Source organism: Ptychodera flava, chromosome 22 (genome assembly GCF_041260155.1).
Source record: "Ptychodera flava strain L36383 chromosome 22, AS_Pfla_20210202, whole genome shotgun sequence".
Lineage (NCBI taxonomy): Eukaryota > Metazoa > Hemichordata > Enteropneusta > Ptychoderidae > Ptychodera > Ptychodera flava.
In genome coordinates, this window is record NC_091949.1 from 22,101,785 (window position 1) to 22,124,298 (window position 22,514).

Genomic DNA, 22,514 nt, shown 5'->3' on the forward strand with positions numbered 1-22,514 from the left:
GGGCACATAAACCCATGTATTCAGGCAATAATATATATTATTCCTGGCGAAAGACCGAGTGACTATTCATAACCTGTGCAGAAAAAATGAAGCTCATAAGTAGATAGATGTACATAAACCACAGCAATTATCTAGCCGCATTTGTTACGGACGCATGGGCAATTTCTAAGTTGAATAGATTTTACAACAGGAATAGAATATTTTCCTGTGACAATGTTACGATGATTTTTCCTATAATTCAAGACACAGTCCCTGGACCCTCGGTGATCAAGACAAGACAGTACATATAAGGCACACGACAAGCTCGTTCAATCAATAATGACATTTCAGATTTTATCAAAACTTGAAGTTGAAATCATAAGCCTACAGAGAAACTGGGCTAAACTATATTAAGCAGAACTTGGCCTGGGACCAGAATTGTGGAAGAGTATACTTTCTCAAATATCCCCCCGAATTACTTTGATCCACACCGCTGAATTATCACTGCGAAAAGCTTCTGGCGTCTTGGTTTCCACGGTGTACACAGTAAACTAATGATAAACATACAAAGAAGAGAGAAATTGTCATGTCATACACATTAGGTCAAATGCGCTCCTATACCGTTACGGTGGTCCTTCTAATGATTTTTAACTAATTCTGCAAATGATACAAAGTTGGGTATAAAAGTTCTAAATAATTTAAAATTAGACACATTCGTTAATAGCACTATTATGCAATCTGTTCAAAGTACGATGTAAGCTTAATTTTTCGGTCGTGCATTCGTTATATTCACTCCTGACAACAACTAGTTGATAAAACCGAACAGCAACAATTGGTTAAATTTGCAAGTTGTCCTTTGTAATATCCCCAGATTCAATTGAAGAAATAGTAAGTTCATACCTCTATATTAGGTTTAAGACATTTCTATCTTCTTACCTGAATAAAAATTGCATCGTCCGGCAACATTTGGCAATTTAATAGACTCGAATTATTGACTCGTATGTACGAAATAGCAGTGTTCGGCGTCACGTACAACGGATCGTCGACCACGAAGATTTCACTGTCAACGACAAACTTGAATACTGCATTGTCACCCTGGTAAATAAAAGCAAAAACGGCTTATGAAATTTTCATACACATTTTACGATGTTGAAATACCACTTTTACAAACCGTAATATGCTTTGAGTCAAAACTTTAAAACCTTAAGTCTTTATAATACCCTTTGCTTTTGTAATTACATTTAATCGTCATACTTAGAACATGAATGTAACAATCTTTTTCGAGGCAAATGCTAAATTTACGATGTTAAGATACGAATTATTGATGACACTTAGACACCGAGTTGTCAGTTTCAACATATATGACCATCAGCGTTAGAAGGTAAAAAAACGCACCCCAACTTGGACATGACTTTGTTGGGCTGACAACATCAAATCCTTCAGCTTAATACTATGTGAGACACCCACCTCATCAAGATCAGTCGCCATTGACTCCACCCGCTATTGTCCCGGGAGGAGAATCTATAGGCACTGTGCCATGGTACTCATTGTCACTCATTGTTGGAGTGTTGTCATTGACATCTAACACAGTAACAACCAAGGACGCATGCGTATCTCTGTAGGAGTACATTTGATAGCCTCGGCTACTGACTTGAGCTGCCTAACATAACAGGAAAATGACGTGGAAGTGTTACTTCAGAAAGTTGTGCATTCCTCGGATGAATATTAGGTGCTGAATTTCTGTATGAATGTGCGGCATGTTTCTCAACAAAATGTATTTTACGGATGCGCATTCCAATGATTAACGTCTAAGCAAAGAAACAGATTTAAGATTTAGGAGTATTGACCTTTCACATAATCTTGTCACTACGGTGACTTTACTTTGATGTGTCATCGAAAAATACCGAGATAAATATTGTATTTTACTGCCCTCGCACTAGAAAGATATTGCCTGTTAACAGCCGCGACATGACAGTATAATGTCAAATTTATCTCAAGAAACGTAATTTTTACAGTAAAGAGTATTAGACCTGAAGGAACATTTCATTAATTTGGATCGCGGTTTTCTGTCATGCAGACCCATCAAGGTTTTCATAAAAATTCAATTTTTGACGTGGTTCAAATGACCACGGGCATATTACATAATTATGCATACAATCACTGTTGTTTCATGACTATCGTCTAATTACCCTAAGCATCACAGTCAACTTTCCATTCTCCAAACTTTCTCTATCTAAGCCGGAGGTCACGGTTATGTCAGCTGTTTCGTTGTCTATGTTGAAGTGTTCGGTTTCAAAAATGGCGTCGTTCTGTCTATTCGGATCTAAAGAGAGACAAGAACATGAAGAGATCTGAAATAGCTCCCCTGTTTGAGGAGGAAAGGCACAGCATTTGACCCGAAAGAATGTTCCCTAATTTTCAAAAATTCCAACTTATTAACCTGTTTTAGCCAATTCTTGGACAGTATCTGTCGTCGTGAAGTTGATCCTGGATTAATATCAAAATACAGTCGTTTGGAGAACATCAAGAGTAAACTAAGAATTCGTACAAGTTCTTGAAATGCGTTAACCGATATATGTCTGCGCTCAAATAGACCGGGTATAGGCTTATTACCACCACACTTCCTTATTCGGTAAATTAGGCATGTAACTCATTTACCAGTCATTGCTATAAGTGTCGTGATACAATTAGCATGATATTTGACAAGGTATTTAGAAGATATTGGCAAAATTGCAAAAGGCAACTTACACAGCGAAGTAAAGGACTTGCTCTTATAGTGACATGACTATGCAAGTCATCAAACATTTCTTCTTGTGTACATTTTGGAAGAAATCGGTGCACAAAATTACCACGTAAACGCTAGGAAGGACGTGGGAAACAACACTAACGTCCGTGTGTATTCCACGACAGCAACCAAACTAAAACTTAATTGTTTTAGGCATCAGTTTGCCATGCGATTTTGAATGAGAAAAAGATAACAACAAAATGATAATTCGGCAACCATACGTTCAAACACTACAGGTCAGAGTCAATTTTCTTCTTTGTCATAATCCATTCTTCTTATTTAACTTTTGGAACAAAATGGCAGAAATATTGTAGAATTACAGTACTTTTGCCATTTCCTAAACAGACTTTTATCAAAACTGCACCTGTTAGCAGCATTTGCTCATACTGCAAAACAAATTTAGATAAACGTTAGTTAACTCTGAACTTAAAAAAATCTGAGTAAAGGCTTAGATATGAACCAATCATTGATACAATTCTTTAAGGTTGAATTTCCTGGTGTGAATATTTGATCAAGTTTTATCGAGTTTGTGTCAAGTTTGATCCAGAAAACTGCAAATACCTTTGACATGGTACATGTGTGGCATTACATATTGTCATCATACATAATTTAAATACGATCTTAATGGTTTGCTGTTTAAAAATGATGGTAAATTTAGGCATGGGGTTTTAACACTGGACTGACAGGCACACGGAATTGTTCTCCATATATGCTTGAGCTTTATCACATCGTGAGTGCACTTCCATGACGTTTCGAAAGTTAACCATTATTAACTGTCATTTTCAGACAAAACTATATCATTCTTGGCAGATCGGGAATTGCATATGAAATCCATTTTTCAATCAGCCATTCCCGAGCTAACAAACAAAAGACAGACAGACAGACATACAGATAATAATATAATGTCAACTCCTATTGAGTTATGATGGGAGCCACGTGCATTGTTAAAAATTGAGAGAATGTTTAGAAGAACTGAAGAGGCTAAATGTGTATCACTGTCCACATAAATACAACATGCATGAAGGAAAATATTGGATATAGTCGTAAACGCTTGTGATTTCCGTGTTGAAACAGGGTTGACATCAGCGTCACAACTCACATGGAGAAGTTTAATTGAAAGGCTCAGTGCTGTTGGCCTACAGAAAAATTCTAACCTGCAAAGCTGTAGTACACTGTTTCGTTGATTCCAAAATCGTGATCATAGGCGTGTATCTTCGGTATCACAGGGAGAACAACTTCTGCAATATTTTCTAAAACCTCGCTTTCATATACTACTTCAGAAAATATAGGAGTCATGTCATCTTCGTCTTCGATAAGTACATCCATCACTGTCGTAGAACTTCTTCCATCTCGGTCCTATACAATAACATGTATTTTATCAATGTTTGCCTTTCTGAAATCCCATTTCAATACATCCCTCTCTAATTGGTATTTATCAGGGTTATCAATCTTCAGTTACATCGTGTCATTGAAGAATATGGGCGGCTACATTTTGAGATTGAATAGATGCACCTTTTCAACAATAACATCATTTTAAATTCCTCGTTAGCCCAATATACGCATCACACAGCACAGCACAGGAAGCAAGCTAATGGTAGACTTACAGGAGAAGAACCAATCCTGAAAAGCCTAAATGAACCGGACTCGGCACTTTCCTATGCAATACAAAGGATTCTTACAGGATCCCTTCAATGTTACGATATTCACCTTGACAATATCTAACAGTTCGATACTTACATCGACCATCAATATGAGGGTGTATTCCTTATCTAGCTCATAGTCCAGTGAGTTCGTAACCAAGATACTTGGTGAGATACTTGACTCAAACGCAAAATAATCCGCCCCTGTTCCCTATGAATGAGTGAAAAAATAACGTGTAACTAGAAAGCATTTGCAAGCAAAAGCGAAGTTCCAGAGACCAGAGCAGCGGAAGAAACAAGAGAATGTGTAACAAAGATAGGTGCAGAATGAAAGAGTGCTTTGGATTTTAATATTCAAGCACGTACCTATAGTTAGGACTGCTAGCAGTAAACACCATAATACAACTAAAAGCAAGGCAGTCCACAGATTACAAATGCCTACATGTACGGTAAAAACGCAACAGATAGGCCTACATACTACCTTACCCACAATTCAATGCGAAGGTCAATTAAGTCAGTATGGCGGATACAGGGCAAGTGTGCGGAATCCCAGGAAGTGAATATTGCCAAATTTCGGCACATGTAACGTTTCTAGGCCGGCCATACTGGAGCAATAAACATTTGAAGGTATTTGTGATTGTCGGGGACCATTTATTTGACGCCAGATTGTTTCTTTTGTTTCTTTTAGGCTGCTTGTCTGAAATCTGTGTCTGACCTTTCTATTTTTTCCAAGTAAACGGCGACCTGCGGCCGCCCGCCTCGAACGACTATCCAAGCAACATTACGATAACCTGTGCGTTAAACGGCCTCGCAGACTGATAGGAAAAACCGCTGGTGGCTCCTCAGAAATACGGCGGGCAGTTTCTCCGCCAAAACAGCCGATTTTGAATCCAAATTTTGCATTGATCTTCGTTTTCGAGCACACCCACCTCGCCTAGGTACACGATGTGCCCAGCCGCGCTTGTAAACGTACGGAAAGCCTACTTTTCTGTCTCTATGCGAGCGAAGCGATCGATCCGCCGCCATTGTTGTCTCATGAGCATTCGGGCGAAACAGTATAGCGCCACGTACGGCGAGTATTTAGAGAAAAATAAAATCAAAAAGCAACAAAAAACAAAGCGAAAGAAAGCTAGAATTATTAATAGCTGAACGCAATATGATAGTCGAGCAATGCAGAATAAAAAATAAATAAATAAACACACAAGAAATGCCCGTAAAACCCGTCCGAGCTGAGCGATGACGTCATAAGCGTGTCGCAATGCATTCTGGGTAATTAAGGTAAAATTTGTGTATAGCATGTTCTATGATAGTAATACCGGAAATAGAGAAAGAAAGAAAGAAAGAAAGAAGGAAAGTGAGCAAAAACTAACAGTTCCAGAGCTGGTCTCTGGAACTAATTACGCTTTGTCAACCACGTGCACGCACTATTATTGTCTGGCATCTAAACGAGAACTGACCAGAAGGCAGTCATTGGATCAACCTTGAACGTCAGGAACTCGAGAAGATGACAGGCATTCAAATTGTTAATACTCCGCAAAGAATCAAATGTATATTTCATAGATGAGAGATAATTTTTATTTTGTCTTCTGGAAATATTTTACCGGCAGATATGAGAGAGAGAGAGAGGAGAGAGAGAGAGAGAGAGAGAGAGAGAGAGAGAGAGTGTGTGGTTTTTTAGCTACTATAGACTATAGTCTATAGAAGCTATTGGGATGGGTATCCGTCCGGCGTCCGTCGGCAGTCTGTATGATGTATGTATGTATGTATGTATGTATGTATGTATGTATGTATGTATGTATGTCCGTTTGTGAGGCGTCCGTCCACTCAAATATCTTGAGAACCGCAGTACTTACTGATTTGATATTTTTGTGTAGATGAAAAATATGATTTTGAGAAACTATTTTTTTAATTTTTTGATATTGTTGAAAATAGGCAAATTAATGCCAAAAAAGGTGTTTTTGGTAAAAAATCTTCTTCTTCATAACCGCTGGTCAGACAGCTTTGTTATTTGGTATACAGGTCCCTAGGGATAACCCAACTTAGATTTGTTCAAATTATGATGAAATATGCAAATGTGTATTTTTAAGGAATTTTTTTGTCATTTTTGGTCAAAATTTGACTTACATTGTATGTAATTCTTATACTGTATAAACCCTATCAATTCACCCAGAAAAAAATAATTAATATGATTTTAAATAATTGAATTAATTACGAAATCATCACAGCCAAAATAATTTTAGTGTGGAATTATCAGAAAGTTCAACTTTTTTTGACAGTTCATAGTGAAAGGCTTACCATCTTGGAGGATTAAAACATGTAAAGGCAACTTTCCTGAATCCCAACTTTGATATATTCTGAACCACCATTTATGTTACCTAAAGAAATTGCTCATAATAGTTTGTCATGATAGGGTGGTCAAATAAATAGAGATAGAGAAAGTTCTAATTTCCATTTATGGTTGACTTGGTAAGGATAAAATAAGATTACTTTTTGAGGAAAAAAATAGAGTGGTCAATTAAAAGAGTGGTCAAAGTGATAGGGTTTTTATGGTAAAGCTGGGCTGTAAGATTCCTCATGTGCTATTTATAGCAATTATGCAATCTGTGTAAACAGTGCAATGAAAGTGTAACATGATTCCTTATAATGCTTTTGATGACCTTGAACTTCTTACTTAAGTTTCAAACATTTGTCTCTTCAGCGTGCTTTCTCTGAGTACGTACAGTCTCAACTTATTCAACAGAACTTACTTACAATGTTAATTTGAAAGTTAAAATGTGCTTGGTTAATAGGATGAAAATACTGATATTAAAAGATAACCAGCTCAAGATTCTTTATAACCTGACAGATATGCTGTTTTTTATGACGTAAATCTTGATTTAAGCAAGTCTTGTTCACTTTAATTAGAATGTAATTAACTCTCGTTTATTTGCTATTATAGACTAATATAGTCTGATGAAATATGCAAATCTGTATTTTTACGGAATTTTTTCCAATTTTGGTCAGGCCATCCTGAAATGAGCTATCAAAGATATCCACCTTCTTCATCAATACATGTGTCACAAAAGGTTATTCTCTACATAACACAGCAGAGCTCTGTCAACTGTTGAGTCGCTTGTTTTTTCAAAACCGCTGGTCAGACAGCTTTAATATTTGGTTTACATGTCCCTAGGATGACCTTAGTGAGATAATTTCATACAGTCAGGAAATACTTAATTTTGTATCCATGTCTATAGTAGCTTCAGGGACTTTGGCCCTATGTTTTAATTAACTTACCCCTATGGCACCATAAAGGGGTTGCCTGGCACTGCAATCTTTGTCTTCACTTGACACGACATACACTGTGTGCCCAATTTCTGCGAGCTGCGTAAATAAGCATACACAGACAAAAATCACATAACAAGTCGAATAGTCAGACATACTTCCCTTTTAGACAGAACAACATCCAATGACCAATGGTATCAAGTGTTACAATTAAATTAGTGGCAAAAGCCTGCAAACGCCAAAGGAAGAGTTGTAGTACAGAGTATGCTTACCTCGCCGACGTTAGCTACGTAAGGAGTACCTACAAACACAGGGTCATTGTCGTTCAAGTCATATATAAACACTTGAAGTTGAAAATTCTGCATTGAAACAAGAATACAGGGTGATATTACCAAGTGCAATCACGTTGTCTGTTTTCTGATTGCGAACCGGCACCAAGTTACCATTACTGATCAATTTCTAACGGAGCCTTTAGTAATTACAAGGGGGTGGGCTGGGGAATTGGGGGAGGGTCACTTTTTATAAACCTATCTGAGGGGGAGGGTCACTTTTGACAGAAACTGATTTTATGGCCAAACGAAACCACCGAAATACGCCGATTCTTTTAAATACGTACACAAGTTCACAAGCAAAGAAGATGCGGTGGTATCCTATATTATACACCTTGAACTGTTAAAACTGATGAAAGACAAGAGACAGAAACATATGCAACGGGGAGAAAAGTGTAAATCAGTTATCAAATGTACATAAATGCAATAATAGTGTTATATTGGAAAAATTATTCATAGTTTCATCATAGACTGCCATGTATAGTGAATCAACATTTCATTGAAATTCCAAAATCAAATTTTTTGCGCAACCATGGACTTATAACCACTGTAGCCTAATTAAGAACATTAATATCAATAATCAAGCGCACATAAATGCACAGAGTCACTTATTTTGTATTGGAAAAAATTATTCATAGTTTCATCAGAGACTACAATGTAAAGTGAACCAACTTTTAGATAAAAATTCAAAAATCAGTTTCTTGTACACAAATGCACATGTTACTTCCCAATTCAAGTAAAGTACATTTAAATATATATCAAACATATATAATATACAGATATAGCATGTTTTGCTGGGGAAAATTTGTCAATAATTTGCCTGATAGACTCCATGTATTATGATTTGACATTTTTGAATGAAGCACTATATCAGCCACATCTTGCCTTCTTCTAGTTGCACAAAATATGGTGACCCTCCCTCAAATGTATGAAACACCATATCTCTTCAAAAATTCTTGCGTGATAAATTGCCACCGTCCCTCCAAAACATAAGCCTTCCCCTCCGTAATTTGCCCCTAATTTACATAACAATTAAACCAATTGTTATGTGAACTAGCTGATACCGTTTCAATTATTCATGGGGAGAATACTGCAGTGGTTGGGAGATCAAGTTTTAGAATTTCGGCCAGGGGAGGGTCACACTTAAGAAGTCGGACAGGGAGAGGGTCACATTTTACAGTACAGATGTGCACTGAATTCCACCCGGCCCACCCCACCTCCGTGTAATTACTGAAGACTCCCTAAGTTCCCATAACTGATCAACAAACGATATATCAACTTCAGTACATTCCCTGTTATGTATTTCGTTAATTTGAAGGTAAAGGACTAAAATTGCGATTTCCTGTACGATATTGGAAATGTGCCCCCCATGAAAGTAAAATACAAGCAATATGTTATGTGCTCTTCAAAGAAAAGGATGCTTCGGCGTTAGCATCCGTGATTTTATTTCAAGCAAAATTGATGACGAGCAAAGGATGGGTATATTAAAACCTAGTTTACCCTATAGTAGTGCAATAAGTGTACAGTACACATCTAGTGTAGTTCAGCTGGATATTACAGTATATTGCTACAGATTATTTTTTCAAGGAATTCCTCTTATTTAGCATAGGTCGGCTGGAAATAGCTGATAACCTCCTGCCATTACGTCATTCTCCCTGAAAATATGTGAATAAGATAAGTTGGTCTGAAGAAACGCTTTTATTCCATTGGCGCTGTGATCTACATAAGAATCTGGCATAGATTATTTAAAACTTGATGACATTATCGTTGACCTACCGTTGAGCTGTGGGGTTGACCATTGATTGTGCAGCGAATCCACACTGCATATACCCCTTCACAGTTTACCTAGTATTAAAAAATTACATAAAGGTAAGTCATTTTATGCAATTTATCGTCTTTGAATGGTTTGTTAACGTGACGTTTTAGTCTTTGTCTTTCATCGAATATTTGGTTTATTTAAAGTCGCTTTCTTGCTCTTCAAGAAAGAACTTTAATGTCGGTATTATTATTCGTGACATATTGTTTTCAATTCTATCTATGAAGACGATTCATTTGTAAACAATAACATTGCATTTAGCACAATTTTTTTTTGCTGGGCTGATACTTGGTAATTCAAAATAATTTAAGGAGAAAAAGAAATATACTGATATCTAGAAACATACGAAATAGTATAAAAAATTACAGCCAATGTCCCTTAGTGTAGGTACAAGGCTAAATAAATTTAAAATGACAACGTATACCTCATCCGACTCCAAGTCATAAATTATCGCCCATAACATGTTCTTGTCTTCAAGGTTCCACACTTGGTCACAGTGAAGGTTGCTGCGACCACTTTTACAATCGTCCAATGATAGTGTTATTTCAGAAGCAGTGTCGCCCTCTACGTCTAGTGTATACAACAAGGTACCTGCGGAAGAGAATATTTCATTGTTGCAATTTGACGATTTATGGTATCCCTTTTTTAGCTCACGTGTGTAAACACGTGGGCTATTGTCATAGCGATGTCTGTCTGTCTGTCCGTGTGTGTGTGTGTGTGTGTGTGTGTGTGTTAGTGTGTGTGTGTGTGTCTGTCTGTTTGTCTGTTTACACGATAACTCAAAAACGCCTGAACGGATTCAAGTCAGATTTGGTACACAGGTACCATATGCTACTTGCAAGAACTGATTAGATTTTGGTTAGTGTGGCTTGCATATTAATGAAGTTATGCAATATCGTTTTTTCCGTACAATGGTTTCCCTATGGAGACGGTAATGACAGTGTAGACATATATCAAGAAATACGGCACAAAATTTCATGAAACTTTTCACAGATGACAATCTCAGAACATTATGATGATACTGTGAGTGTCATGTCAATTGCCTTCTCATTTGCATATTTAATGAACTTTTGTTATTAGTGAGATAACTCTGAAATTCCTGCACCAAACTTGATGATACTTGCAACAAATATTGATCTGATATATATCTAATTATACTTAGAAGCATTGGACAGTGTCAAGTTAATAAATAGGTCATTTGCATATTTTATGAAGTTTTGTAATTAGTCATATAACTTCGATATAACTTCACCAAATGTGATGACATCTGCTGCAGATACTGATCCGACTGATATCTAACTGTAGTGTAAAGCATTCAGTAGTGTGAAATTAATTAAGGGTTCATTTGCATATTTAATGAACTTTGTAATTAGGTGTATAACTCTGAAATTACGGCGCCCAAGTCTTTGAAATTGGGTACAGATATTGTTTTGATAAATATCTAATTGTACTGAGAAGTATTTGGCAGTGTCAAGTTAACAAATAGGTCATTTGCATATTTTATGAAGTTTGGTAATTAGTGATATAACTCCAAAATAACTGCACCAAATGTTATGAAATCTGCTGCAGATACTGATCCGACAGATATCTAATTGTGGTGTAGAGCATTTACTTGTGTGAAGTTAATTAAGGGTTTATTTGCATATTTAATGAACTTTGTAATTAGTGATATTACTCCAAAATTACAGCGTTAAATTTGATGAAACTTGCTACAGATGTTGATCTGATAAATATCCAATTGTACTGAGAAGCATTGAACAGAGTAAAGTTAATCATTAGCTCATTTGCATATTTCATGAAGTTTTATAAGAAGTCATATAACTCCGAAATAACTGCATCAAATGTGATGAAAACTGCTACATATACTGATCTGACAGATATCTAATGTGTTGCAAAGCATTTAGTAGTGTAAAGTTAATTAAGGGTTTATTTGCATATTTAATAAACTTTGTAATTAGGTATATAACTCTGAAATTACGGCACCAAATTTTGTGAAACGTGCTACAGATATTGATTTGATGAATATTTAATTGTGCTATAAATCATTGAACATTGTCAAGTTAATATAGGGATTATTTGCATATTTAATGAACTTTGTAATTAGTGACATTACTCTAAAATTACTGCATTAAATTAAATTAAATTAAACGTGCTACAAATGTTGATCTGAACGATATGTAATTGTCCCATGAAGCATTGAGTAGTATCAAGTCAATTAACAGCTCATTTGCATATTAAATAAAGTTTTGTAATTAGTGATTAAAATCTGAGAGTACTGTGCGATGTTGAAAAAAAACTGCTTCATTTAGTGATAACATATATCTTATTGTTCTGTGAAGCTTACTACTATTAATGAACCTGTTGTAAAACACGTGAGCATATTCAGTTCATATCTGGTTTTTATACGATTTAATATTTCGATTCTACTTACCGATTGGCCGCTCTTCATAGACAGATACGTCATCAAAATTTGACGGAGTAAAGTCACACAATGCACCTGGAAAATTTCAATATTTCAATATTAGTACGTGCAAAGTAAACATTACTACGAGTTGTTGTTCACGCCTTGTAGTAGACATTGACTTATAAACAAAAATTAAGACATTACTCTATGGCTTGCAGTTTTTATGCAAATTGAAACTTCGGAACAGTTGAGTCTGTGAGAAACATCTTTATTGAATGTGCTAATGACAAACAATAAAAGTTAAGAAAAGTGCAATTTCCTAATAAAACTTCTGAAATGTCTATGAAGACTCATTAAAATTGACAGAATGTGAAGTACAAATAAACATATGACTCTGCTTAATCGAACGTTTCTCGGTTGTACGGCATCGGAAGGATAATTGGAATAAGAATAATGTTCACTTACCATACACAACTGCATTAGGTTGTATGGCAAAAAATATTGCCAGGGCATAGGTCACTGTAAGATTGAGCAAACAACAGTAACTATATTGCTCACAATTGCTACATTTGATCGATTCATATTGATACTTTCACTATGTAATTTCCGATCCAAAAGAAAAAAATCTCTGATCTAGAGACTAGTAACGACAACGACTTACACTCATCGTATTTGCAAATCCTATGGTAAATTATTTTACTATTTGGTCTACGATAAAGACAATACACACATTTCTCATCAAATTTATGACAAGATAAGAGTGTCAGTTTGTCTTACGTCACGTTCATCTGACACTTCAACCCTATAATTAATTTTCTATAGACAGACAAAGGTATACAAGATGTAAAATGGTGATTTATTTCAAAAATTTTGACTATCTAAGTCAGTTTATCGAATTAGTAAGGGATGTTTTCACAAGACGTAAAACGTAACTAGGCCGCCGTTTTTGCAACACCGTTTTCTGCATCATGTTTGCTGAATTATTAAAACTAAGACAGTTTACGTAAAATAGCTTCATTGCAAATGTTATGTTTAATGACTCGAAAACACGATGGAAGGGGTCCAATTTTCAATGAAACCAACTAATAATAACAAAATTGGTGTCATAAATAATAGTACGGTGAATACATTTGGTCCCCGTACCAAAAAAAATAATCGACTAAATCTATATCACAGATATCGTTAAAAGATTCAAAACAATATAATTAGGTCAGAATGAGCTAATCTAAAAGTTAACCACAACATTAAATACATCTCGATATTATCCTTCTGAGTGATGTCCCAACTTGAAGGTTTATAGGGCACCAACACAATCTTTCAAGGAATTATTTCAACGAAATATGTATGCCTTCAGATAGGTTATAATATACCGTTGACTCTCGACATAGACATGAAATGTTTACCAAAGCAAACTATAATTTACTCACGTGGATAAAGAGCTGTTTGTTTGAGCAATGGATTCCTCCAATTAGCCATTGCGCTGTATTTTGAAACAACAAAACGAGGACAAATTAGCCTAAACTGTAGGACTAAATTTTATTATACATATTAAAAGATTTATAAGCTTAAATCAATATCAATAAAATGTAATAATTAATTCTTAAAACTGAATGCCCAGCACAACATATTGAATGCCCAGCACAAAATATCAAATGCCAAGCACAATATATTATATTACCATGCCCTGCCCGTCGCATTTTAATTGGTCGAGCTGAACCATGTGACCGACCACAAATACGCAAAAACGGTTTGTTTTAGTGCCCGTGAATATGAATAATATCGTAAACTTGGTAACTTTTCAGCTAAAACGTAAATTTTAATTTGTACAAGGATCATTAATCAATCACAAAATAAAATGGAACACTTGTGGGCCACGTTTAGACACGTGGTTTTGAAAAAATATCTGGATTTGCAAAATTTTTACAGTGCCTGCACTACTCACTGACAAGTTCTGGGGCCCTGTTGTCGTTCGCGTTGGAAATTTTCGTAAATTTTGACGGTATTTGGGGTTTGTTGATAATATATTGGAAATAACAGACTCCGCACTGATCATTGACGTTTATTTATGGGTGCGGGCGAGAGGAAAGCCAAAATTAACGGGCTTGGCAAGCCTCGCCCGTTAATTTTTGGCTTCCTCTCACCCCTGCCCATAAATAAACGCTAATGGTCAGCGCGTCGCCCTTTATTTCTTTATACATGCCTCGATGTGAGTGCAAATCAGTACATAGATTTGAATAGGAACATCCGGGATCTTAGCGGGCCGGTGAACGATGTACTGACCAGTTTCCATGGTTACCCGGTCCGGTGAAGCCTTTCGATGTTTTCGACGTCAAAGTAGACGCTTAACGTTAGATGTAAAATATCCATGCGCGCACTGCCATTTTAACGTTCGTTAAAATCTGTTTGATGCTGGTCGATAATGGTAAAAATGTTTGAAAATCCCCTGCGTGTAACTAAATGTCATATAGCATTAATTGTGAAGAGGCATGTAATAAAAATTTTATTGCCTGAATACATGGGTTTATGTACCCTCGCAGCAGGAGACAACTTGCCCTCCTGACGTCGGGCAAATTGTCACCTGCTCTCAGGTACATAAACCCATGTATTCAGGCAATAATATATAATTGAATGCCCAACACAACATATTGAATGCCCAGCACAAAACATTAAATGCCCAGCACAACATATTGAATGCCCAGCAAAACATATTGAATCGAATGCCCAGCACAACATATTGAATGCCCAGCACAACATATTGAATGCCCAGCACAACATATTAAATGCCCAGCACAACATATTGAATGCCCAGCACAACATATTGAATGCCCAGCACAACATATTGAATGCCCAGCACAACATATTGAATGCCCAGCACAACATATTGAATGCCCAGCACAACATATTGAATGCCCAGCACAACATATTGAATGCCCAGCACAACATATTGAATGCCCAGCACAACATATTGAATGCCCAGCACAACATATTGAATGCCCAGCACAATATAGTGAATGCCCAGCACAACATATTGAATGCCCAGCACAACATATCGAATGCCCAGCACAATATATTGAATGCCCAGCACAACATATTGAATGCCTAGCACAACATATTGAATGCCCAGCACAATATATTGAATGCCCAGCACAACATATTGAATGCCCAGCACAATATATTGAATGCCCACGACATATCGAATGCCCAGCACAACATTATATTAGACCACTTATAAAGCCAGTCAAGGCTTTCCATAGAAATACCCACCTGTATTACCTAAAAATTGGCGTCACTATGTCAGCAACGACTTTGTCCGGAAGTTTTACAACATCAGTTCTACTAGATGACGCCTCAAATAAGTGCTTGGCGAGTGCTTGATTATTTATTAACCTGAGGAATAGATGCGAAATGCGCATGTCTGCAAATCAAAATTAAATGTAGATAAATTTACCCTAATAACAAGACCAACTTATCACGTCAGATTAGGCCAAAGAAAAATAAAAATTGTGCTTTTCCGATAATCCGGCCTACTCTATTTTTTGCCTGCCGACCCTAAACTTTTTAGAGTTACGTAAACACGGAAGTTAAGAAAAAGAAATAAAAAAAGGTAAAATCACGTGTTTGTTACCTCGAATTTGATTTTTGCTTGGACGAGGACGTCTTTTATGTTTTTATTCCTTTTATATGTATGATACGTTTTTCTGGAACTGATGTGGCCAGGGTTTGATCGCCCTAAAAATTGCATATTTAAAAATAAAAATATTCCGGGAAAAAATTCCTGCCGACCTACCTACCCTATTTTTGAAAACTATGTTATCGGAACAGCACAATTTATCTTTTCTTTTGGCCTAAGGTAAATAAAGATATTGCCGCTTATCAACACAAAAAAAAATATGGCAAGGAATTTAATCTCTGGTGACACTCTGAATTTGAATTATTTGAATTAATGCTCTTGTTATTTGAAATGATGTCAAAACTATTGGGATACAAAAATATGCATGTTACACTCTAAGGACTTCCACAACGGCTGAAATTCAGTCTTTTTCAGTCAACTATACTTGCTTAAATATTTCAAGTATTTCAAATGATTTTTAGTAAGTTTTTAAAATACGTTTATTTTCTTGTTCTTCTCGCAAGGTTACGTTGACATGCCTAGCATTTATGTTGTCAAAAGTGTTTTCAATACTAATGCTCGATATTATGACATACATAAGGAAGAAAACGGAACAGACTCAGAATAATCAAACTGAATAAAATTATCTATATTAAGAACGTTGAATCAATAAGAACGAATCGTGATCAGTCGTCACATGAACAACCATACATTTACAATCTGTCATTTACCTTCCAGTCTTGCTACTGGTAAAATATCTATATCACGTTTGTTAAAATTCGAACGAACAACTACGAGTATGTATTTGAACTTAAAATCCTGTCAGCGAAACTTGCGGGTACAGGCATTTCATTCATTACCTATTACTGCCCCTAAGCGAAATTTATGTTGTATGTCAAATCCAGTCAGTCATTTGTACACGGTCATTTTCTTTGTTCTTCTGAAGAAAAGATCCTTCGACCAGAGCTACGGTAGTTAAACACTGCCAGGCTAAACATTTAGTAGATTGATTCTTGCAAAGATCTAAGCTGTTTGGCAAGCGGTTTGGATGAAGATGATTTTAACAAAAACTGGCAAAACTAGCCTTAAAATATACACTTGTGTCTTTCATCACAGGTCGGGCAAATCTGATTTAAGTCATCCCTAAAGATCTGTATACCAATTATAAAAGAGATTTTGCCGGCGGTTTTCAAGAGGAAGCTTTAAATGCATAGAAAGTTGATGGACGACGACAGACGACGAAATGTCGCCGGACCATAACCTATATAATGAGCTCCGCGTCGCTGACAACGGAGCTCAAAAATGAAAGAAATGATGAAACAATATAGTTTGGTCGCCAGTTCGAGTATATCCCATTAAGGTATTAGGCCTATGCGCCTCGAAAATGAAAGACCTAAATTTTTGCTCAAACTTTCCTCAATGAATCTTTCAACCATTCCCTTTCAAAATCAAGAATAAAAATCGGGAGTCACCGTGCAAATTTGGTACAGGGGAAACAAATTACCTAAGATTTACGGATATTTGAAATTCAAAATGGCCGCCATCCCTGAGTTAATTCTATGGAAAAAAACAAAATTTTTGATTTTCGAAAAAAATAAGCCGGTGAAAAGTTGTCTTTCACCAAGAGCTGTAAAATGAACCGCCACAAGGGGTAGATCAGAATAGAATTGATAAAGTTTGAAAGCCCGAATATCTGTCCCCGAGGCGCGAACTACCTTAAATAAGCATACGCCATTCATCAAAACGTGACCTCGGAACACATTATGTCAACTCAAAACGAAAGAGAAGGCATACAGAGCCGGGATCGGGAGAGAGGAACACAGAGGCCGTGGTAAAAGAAGTGAAAAACTGTTTTGGACAGTGGTGGAAAACAGGGAGATGAGAGATATCCGGAGAAAACAAAGATGAACAGAAAATAGATACAAGCAAACACATGCATAGGAAGTTATTAGTAATATGACGGTCACGGTGCAACAGACGATTAAACCTGGTTCGTACTTTGACAGTAGCCTTTCTATAATTGGACACAATATTTTATGTAATGGGAATTTAAACTGCAGGCCTGGACGATTTTGTTTTATCTGTCACATCCAATTGAGGCCAGAGCAGCATTACTCAAAACTGTTCTTCCATATTGACTTGAATTTTGTCACGCCCTACATTTATTGACGCCCTGTATAAGTACGCATCCTTTTGACCTAAAGAAAGCTGTAACATTGCACTTTGGAATTATATATTACAAGCACGAATCAGGTAGTCTGTGGGCCAAACCCTTGAAAAGGCTCTGGAAGTTGATTTTTTATGCCTATGAACGAATGCTTGCCAAAAAACCCACAGCTGAAATTATTGCAAATGGATGATCAACGTGAACTAAAGACGTCTGATTGTTGCAAGAGGTTTCTGTGGTGTCCTGAAAAAAAAATTGGTAACGAGAGCCAATGCGAAGACGTGTTTCGCTGAGCGTTTGTTACTTCACTGTGCACATCAAATTGGGCATTGCTTGTTACCAGCGTACTAAGACCGTACATTAATTACAAAATTGCCTGTGTACAAATTAACTGTGTGATTTCTAACTACAAGGAACGTTCATACAGCAAACAATGTATTAATTTTTTTGGAGTTTAACAAAATATCCCACCCAAAATGCTTCAGCCCATGTGTCCTTTTCTATCTCACAAAATAGCCTGTCACAATCAACAAGAACCCACACATTGTATGCAAGACTAAGAGTCAATTCCTGTTCTGTTGCATTGCATAAGCTAGGTTTTCCACCTGCGAGAGCAGTCGTGTACTTCTTGTAAAAACAAGATGTTAGGTAATCGTTTTCTGTTGCAAGAGGAATTTACTTTCGTTTGTGAAAAATGAATGTTAACTCCTATCTGAGTGTCACGTCCGACTATCAATTAATAGTGAATTACAGGAGTTTGCCTCGCATCGCATATTGTGCGTTCAGGCCGAAAATAGGTTTCATATCGATTATGCGGTCTACACCATATCAATATGTACATGTATGTACATGGTGAGCACCTGATGTAATTTTAATTAAACAACGGTCGCCAACTGACTGAAGTACATTAAATTGCATCGCTGGAAGTGATCAGATCAGCGTAATGTACACATTGCAATATATTCAAAACGTGATTTTGCGAACGACTGGTGTTTTTTTTGCATAACATTATTATGTAGCAGGGAGTGGCCCTTTCTGAGCACAGAGCTAAAGATGATACGATTTGGTCATTTATTCCTGGCGAAAGATCGACTGTTTACCTATAACCTGTGCAGAGAGAATAAAGCTCATAAGCAGATTGACGTTCGTAAACAACAACATACAATAATCTAGACGCATTTCTTACGGAAACATGGGGAATTTTTAATCAGCTCTCTCTCTCTCTCTCTCTCTCTCTCTCTCTCTCTCTCTCTCTCTCTCTCTTTTGAACAATTTCTTGATTTTCCAAAATGTTGAGTCTGTTAGTTTCTGGAATCTTTAATTTCCTGTGGCCAAGGATGATGTAGTTAGACAGGTATGGTGTTCAACCTGGACGTGTACATGAATTTCACTCCTATCTTGTATTACTTCGGAAACGTGTACTGCGTGCTTCAGACTCCCTAGTATCCTATAAGACTATTTGCTAACCATGCTGAAATCAAAATTTTTGAAGCATGATTACTGCTAAACAAGATCATTTATGGGATGGAAATAATGCACCAGTCGATATTTTTCTCATTTCTAAGCATGAACTTTAGAGCTCAGTTTGCAAGCGCAAAAGATAAATTGGCCTTACTGCACAAAGATTGTCATCATTGTCGTGGACTGTCTCTTCCAGGTCCTTTTATGTCCGTTCACAGGTACATTTCCTACAGCGTCTCACTTTTTATCAATAATGAACGAATGGCCTGAGCTGTTTTTCTGTAATCTTCGGATTTCAATGATAATATTACAGTAATATTACAAAATAGGCACAGCACAGTGTAAAATAACAGAGCAATCTTCGGTGAAAGTTACCTGTGCAGTACGCAACAGCGCACGCGTGTTTAACACTCCAGCGTGACTCAAGCGATCTCGAAGCAGTCCGCCATTCTCGTCGCTCTGGTTCGAGATCGTGACGACGCGACAGTGCACACTTTCGACCAATGAGCGTCGCGCAATCGGAGAATGAAACACAAAGGATGACCAATCAGAGGAATGATGGCAGTTATAATGCAGACAACAAAACAGAAAGGAAAACTGGAAAAACGTCACATTGCATGTATACGCTCTGCAGTGGTAACTTCCTTGTGATAGCGCTCTCTGAATAATTTATTTGATTGTTCAAAATGTTGGGCCTGTTGACTATCACTGTTATCGTGAGTTATTTATGGCCAAGTAAGTTGAAGGTTAACAACTCTGATGAAAACGAGGACATGGATAGGTATGTAGATTTCATCCCTGTCTTGTCTGTATACTCCGGACACGTTTACTACATTTTCAGTAACCGTGCTTCGGACTCCGCGCGAGGCAGTGGCTCTCAATAACCGTAAGGCTATCGACTTTTAAACTGAATTTTTTTCTTAGAATGCAATGTAACCATTGAATTGAAATATGTCGTTTTCACGACCGAAATGATAACCTGGAAAAAAGTTCATGGGGTAAACTTGAGAAAAAAAACCGAAATACATGCCTGAGCTTACTTAAGTAAGAGAGAAGAGTACATATAATTTTGGTAATGTTGAGTAACACACTTTCCATTGTACTGTGCGATTACCTAGCGTTTGACTAAAATTGTACCGCTACCATTATGTTGAATGAGAAGACCGAGGGCACAGAGAAATCCTGAAGAACAACCCGAACCAAACGTCAGAAGAAATAGACATAGACCGGGACCACCCAATCGCGTTGAACATGCAAACGTTGAGGCTCCGCCATTACACTGGTGGCAAAGGCGCCCGCCTACTTTGGATTCCCCCTATGCAAGAAACAGGGGTGACGGAGATCACCGTTACCCGGACCTGGTAAGTTTTTATCTCATGGTCGAATTCTCTGTGATAGTCAACAGTTATTTAAGAATGCAATATTTAATAGCCATAGTTTTATGACAGGGCTTTCCTAAAATACAGAGTCACGGGGAGTGATGCCCTATAGTTAGTAGAAATAAACATTGTTGACTGCAATCATAATGCACCTATGCGGCGAGGTGCGATAGTGTTTGTAGTTTTTTAAATGTGGGTTTTTATTTTTAATACTTCATTATTTTCTGATTTGCTTTTCAATAGATACTACATGTAGATCCACATGATCACCATTGAGACACTTTCATTGATACGGCTCTGCGTAGGAGAAGATCATACGAGCGCAGAGAATACTCAAGTGCCTACAGAGAAGCCAAAAAGGATGCCTGTGGCATCGGACAGGCCCAAATTGAGTGAATTGCGTTCCGGAGTTATCTAGGCAAAAAGTGGGTAAGTGAGTTGAATTTCATCGCTTTTGTCGGAGTGATAGGACCTAGTTCAATTATCGCATATAATTGTGCGTATTAAAATTAATCATTTGATCGCCATATTTGACGAACGACTTCTCAATTAGACTCATTAACAAAATTTGGTGTGCTTCGATAAATCCATGGTGCCTTTAATTTATGGCGGCATTTCATGAATTCTATCGCACGAATGAACTTGAATACAGTGTATATAAGCACAACTCGACGACTTCAGTTTTTAACATGTTGTTCTTTCATCTGAAATGAACCATACCACACTCTCTGTCAGTGTGTGTTGAGTAATAAAAGATTGTTTGATTTATCGACGACTTCTTCTTATTATATACTTTACCAAATCATTTTCTCTTTGTTGCAAAACAGAAGCAGAACAAATAAGCTAGTCAATTTTTTTTTCAAATGTGTATACGTAAAATAACAGAAGAAGAAGTAGTAGTAATAACCTACAGGCCTAATAGCAATCGTACATTGGTGTAAGCTTGAATGTCTAGGCCTACTAAAAAATAATTAAATGAGATGAGAAGTTTTGAAAATGAGACACCGAAGGTGACAGAATATATATGTGAGAGCGTTATTTTTACTTCATGTCTGCTTGCGATCTTATTTGTTTTTTCTGTCATCTGCGATTTCAATGTTTTTCAAGACATAACTTCTTCGAAATCTTCCAAGCCCCCCCCCCCCATACCAAATGGTCACCCTTCGGGGTAGACCATTTGATATCCTGGGGGCTTGGAAGATTTTCAAAAAAAAATCCCAGCGAGTGTCACTGAAAAAAAATTCAGCCAGAGGGGGCTTGGGAAATAAATGGCTCATACTTGCCTAAAATACATCATGCAAGGAACAAATTCCATCATTCAGTTGCATTTTTCGGCGCGCCCTTGGGGCGCGTAACTTTAATAATAATAAGACATATTTTTCAGAGCCCCAGTTCCAAGCGCGAAACTTTAATATATCAGACATACTCAGAGATATCTGGATGTTTAATATTTTTCTGCGCGCCCTTCAGTCGCAGTAGGCCTATTTTAATATAGGGCCTAACAGAGATATAAGCTTTATATGTAGGAAATATCTGGATGTTTACAGCTCATTCAAAATACTGTATTCAAACTTTAGAATTTACACTTTTAGGTTGCCTTTTTACAACTGACATGACAACAATTTCATTAAAACACACTGCAGAATGACTGAAGCGGGCAGCAACATTTTACTTCGCACATAG

General features: G+C 36.9%; 1 protein-coding gene across 1 annotated transcript; it reads right to left on the reverse strand.

Annotated features, from left to right (window-relative positions):
- Positions 1 to 303: 303 nt before the first annotated feature.
- Positions 304 to 15,535, reverse strand: LOC139122952 (cadherin-12-like). Its single transcript, XM_070688840.1, has 14 exons — positions 15,479 to 15,535; positions 13,642 to 13,694; positions 12,680 to 12,733; positions 12,242 to 12,307; positions 10,235 to 10,401; positions 9,771 to 9,839; positions 7,938 to 8,024; positions 7,678 to 7,764; positions 4,502 to 4,615; positions 3,919 to 4,120; positions 2,169 to 2,302; positions 1,447 to 1,639; positions 916 to 1,074; positions 304 to 530 (listed from the first exon to the last, which is right to left on the reverse strand). Exons 2-12 carry the CDS (start codon positions 13,688 to 13,690, stop codon positions 1,457 to 1,459), a joined length of 1,212 nt encoding a protein of 403 aa, XP_070544941.1. The 5' UTR covers positions 13,691 to 13,694; positions 15,479 to 15,535; the 3' UTR covers positions 304 to 530; positions 916 to 1,074; positions 1,447 to 1,456.
- Positions 15,536 to 22,514: the final 6,979 nt, after the last annotated feature.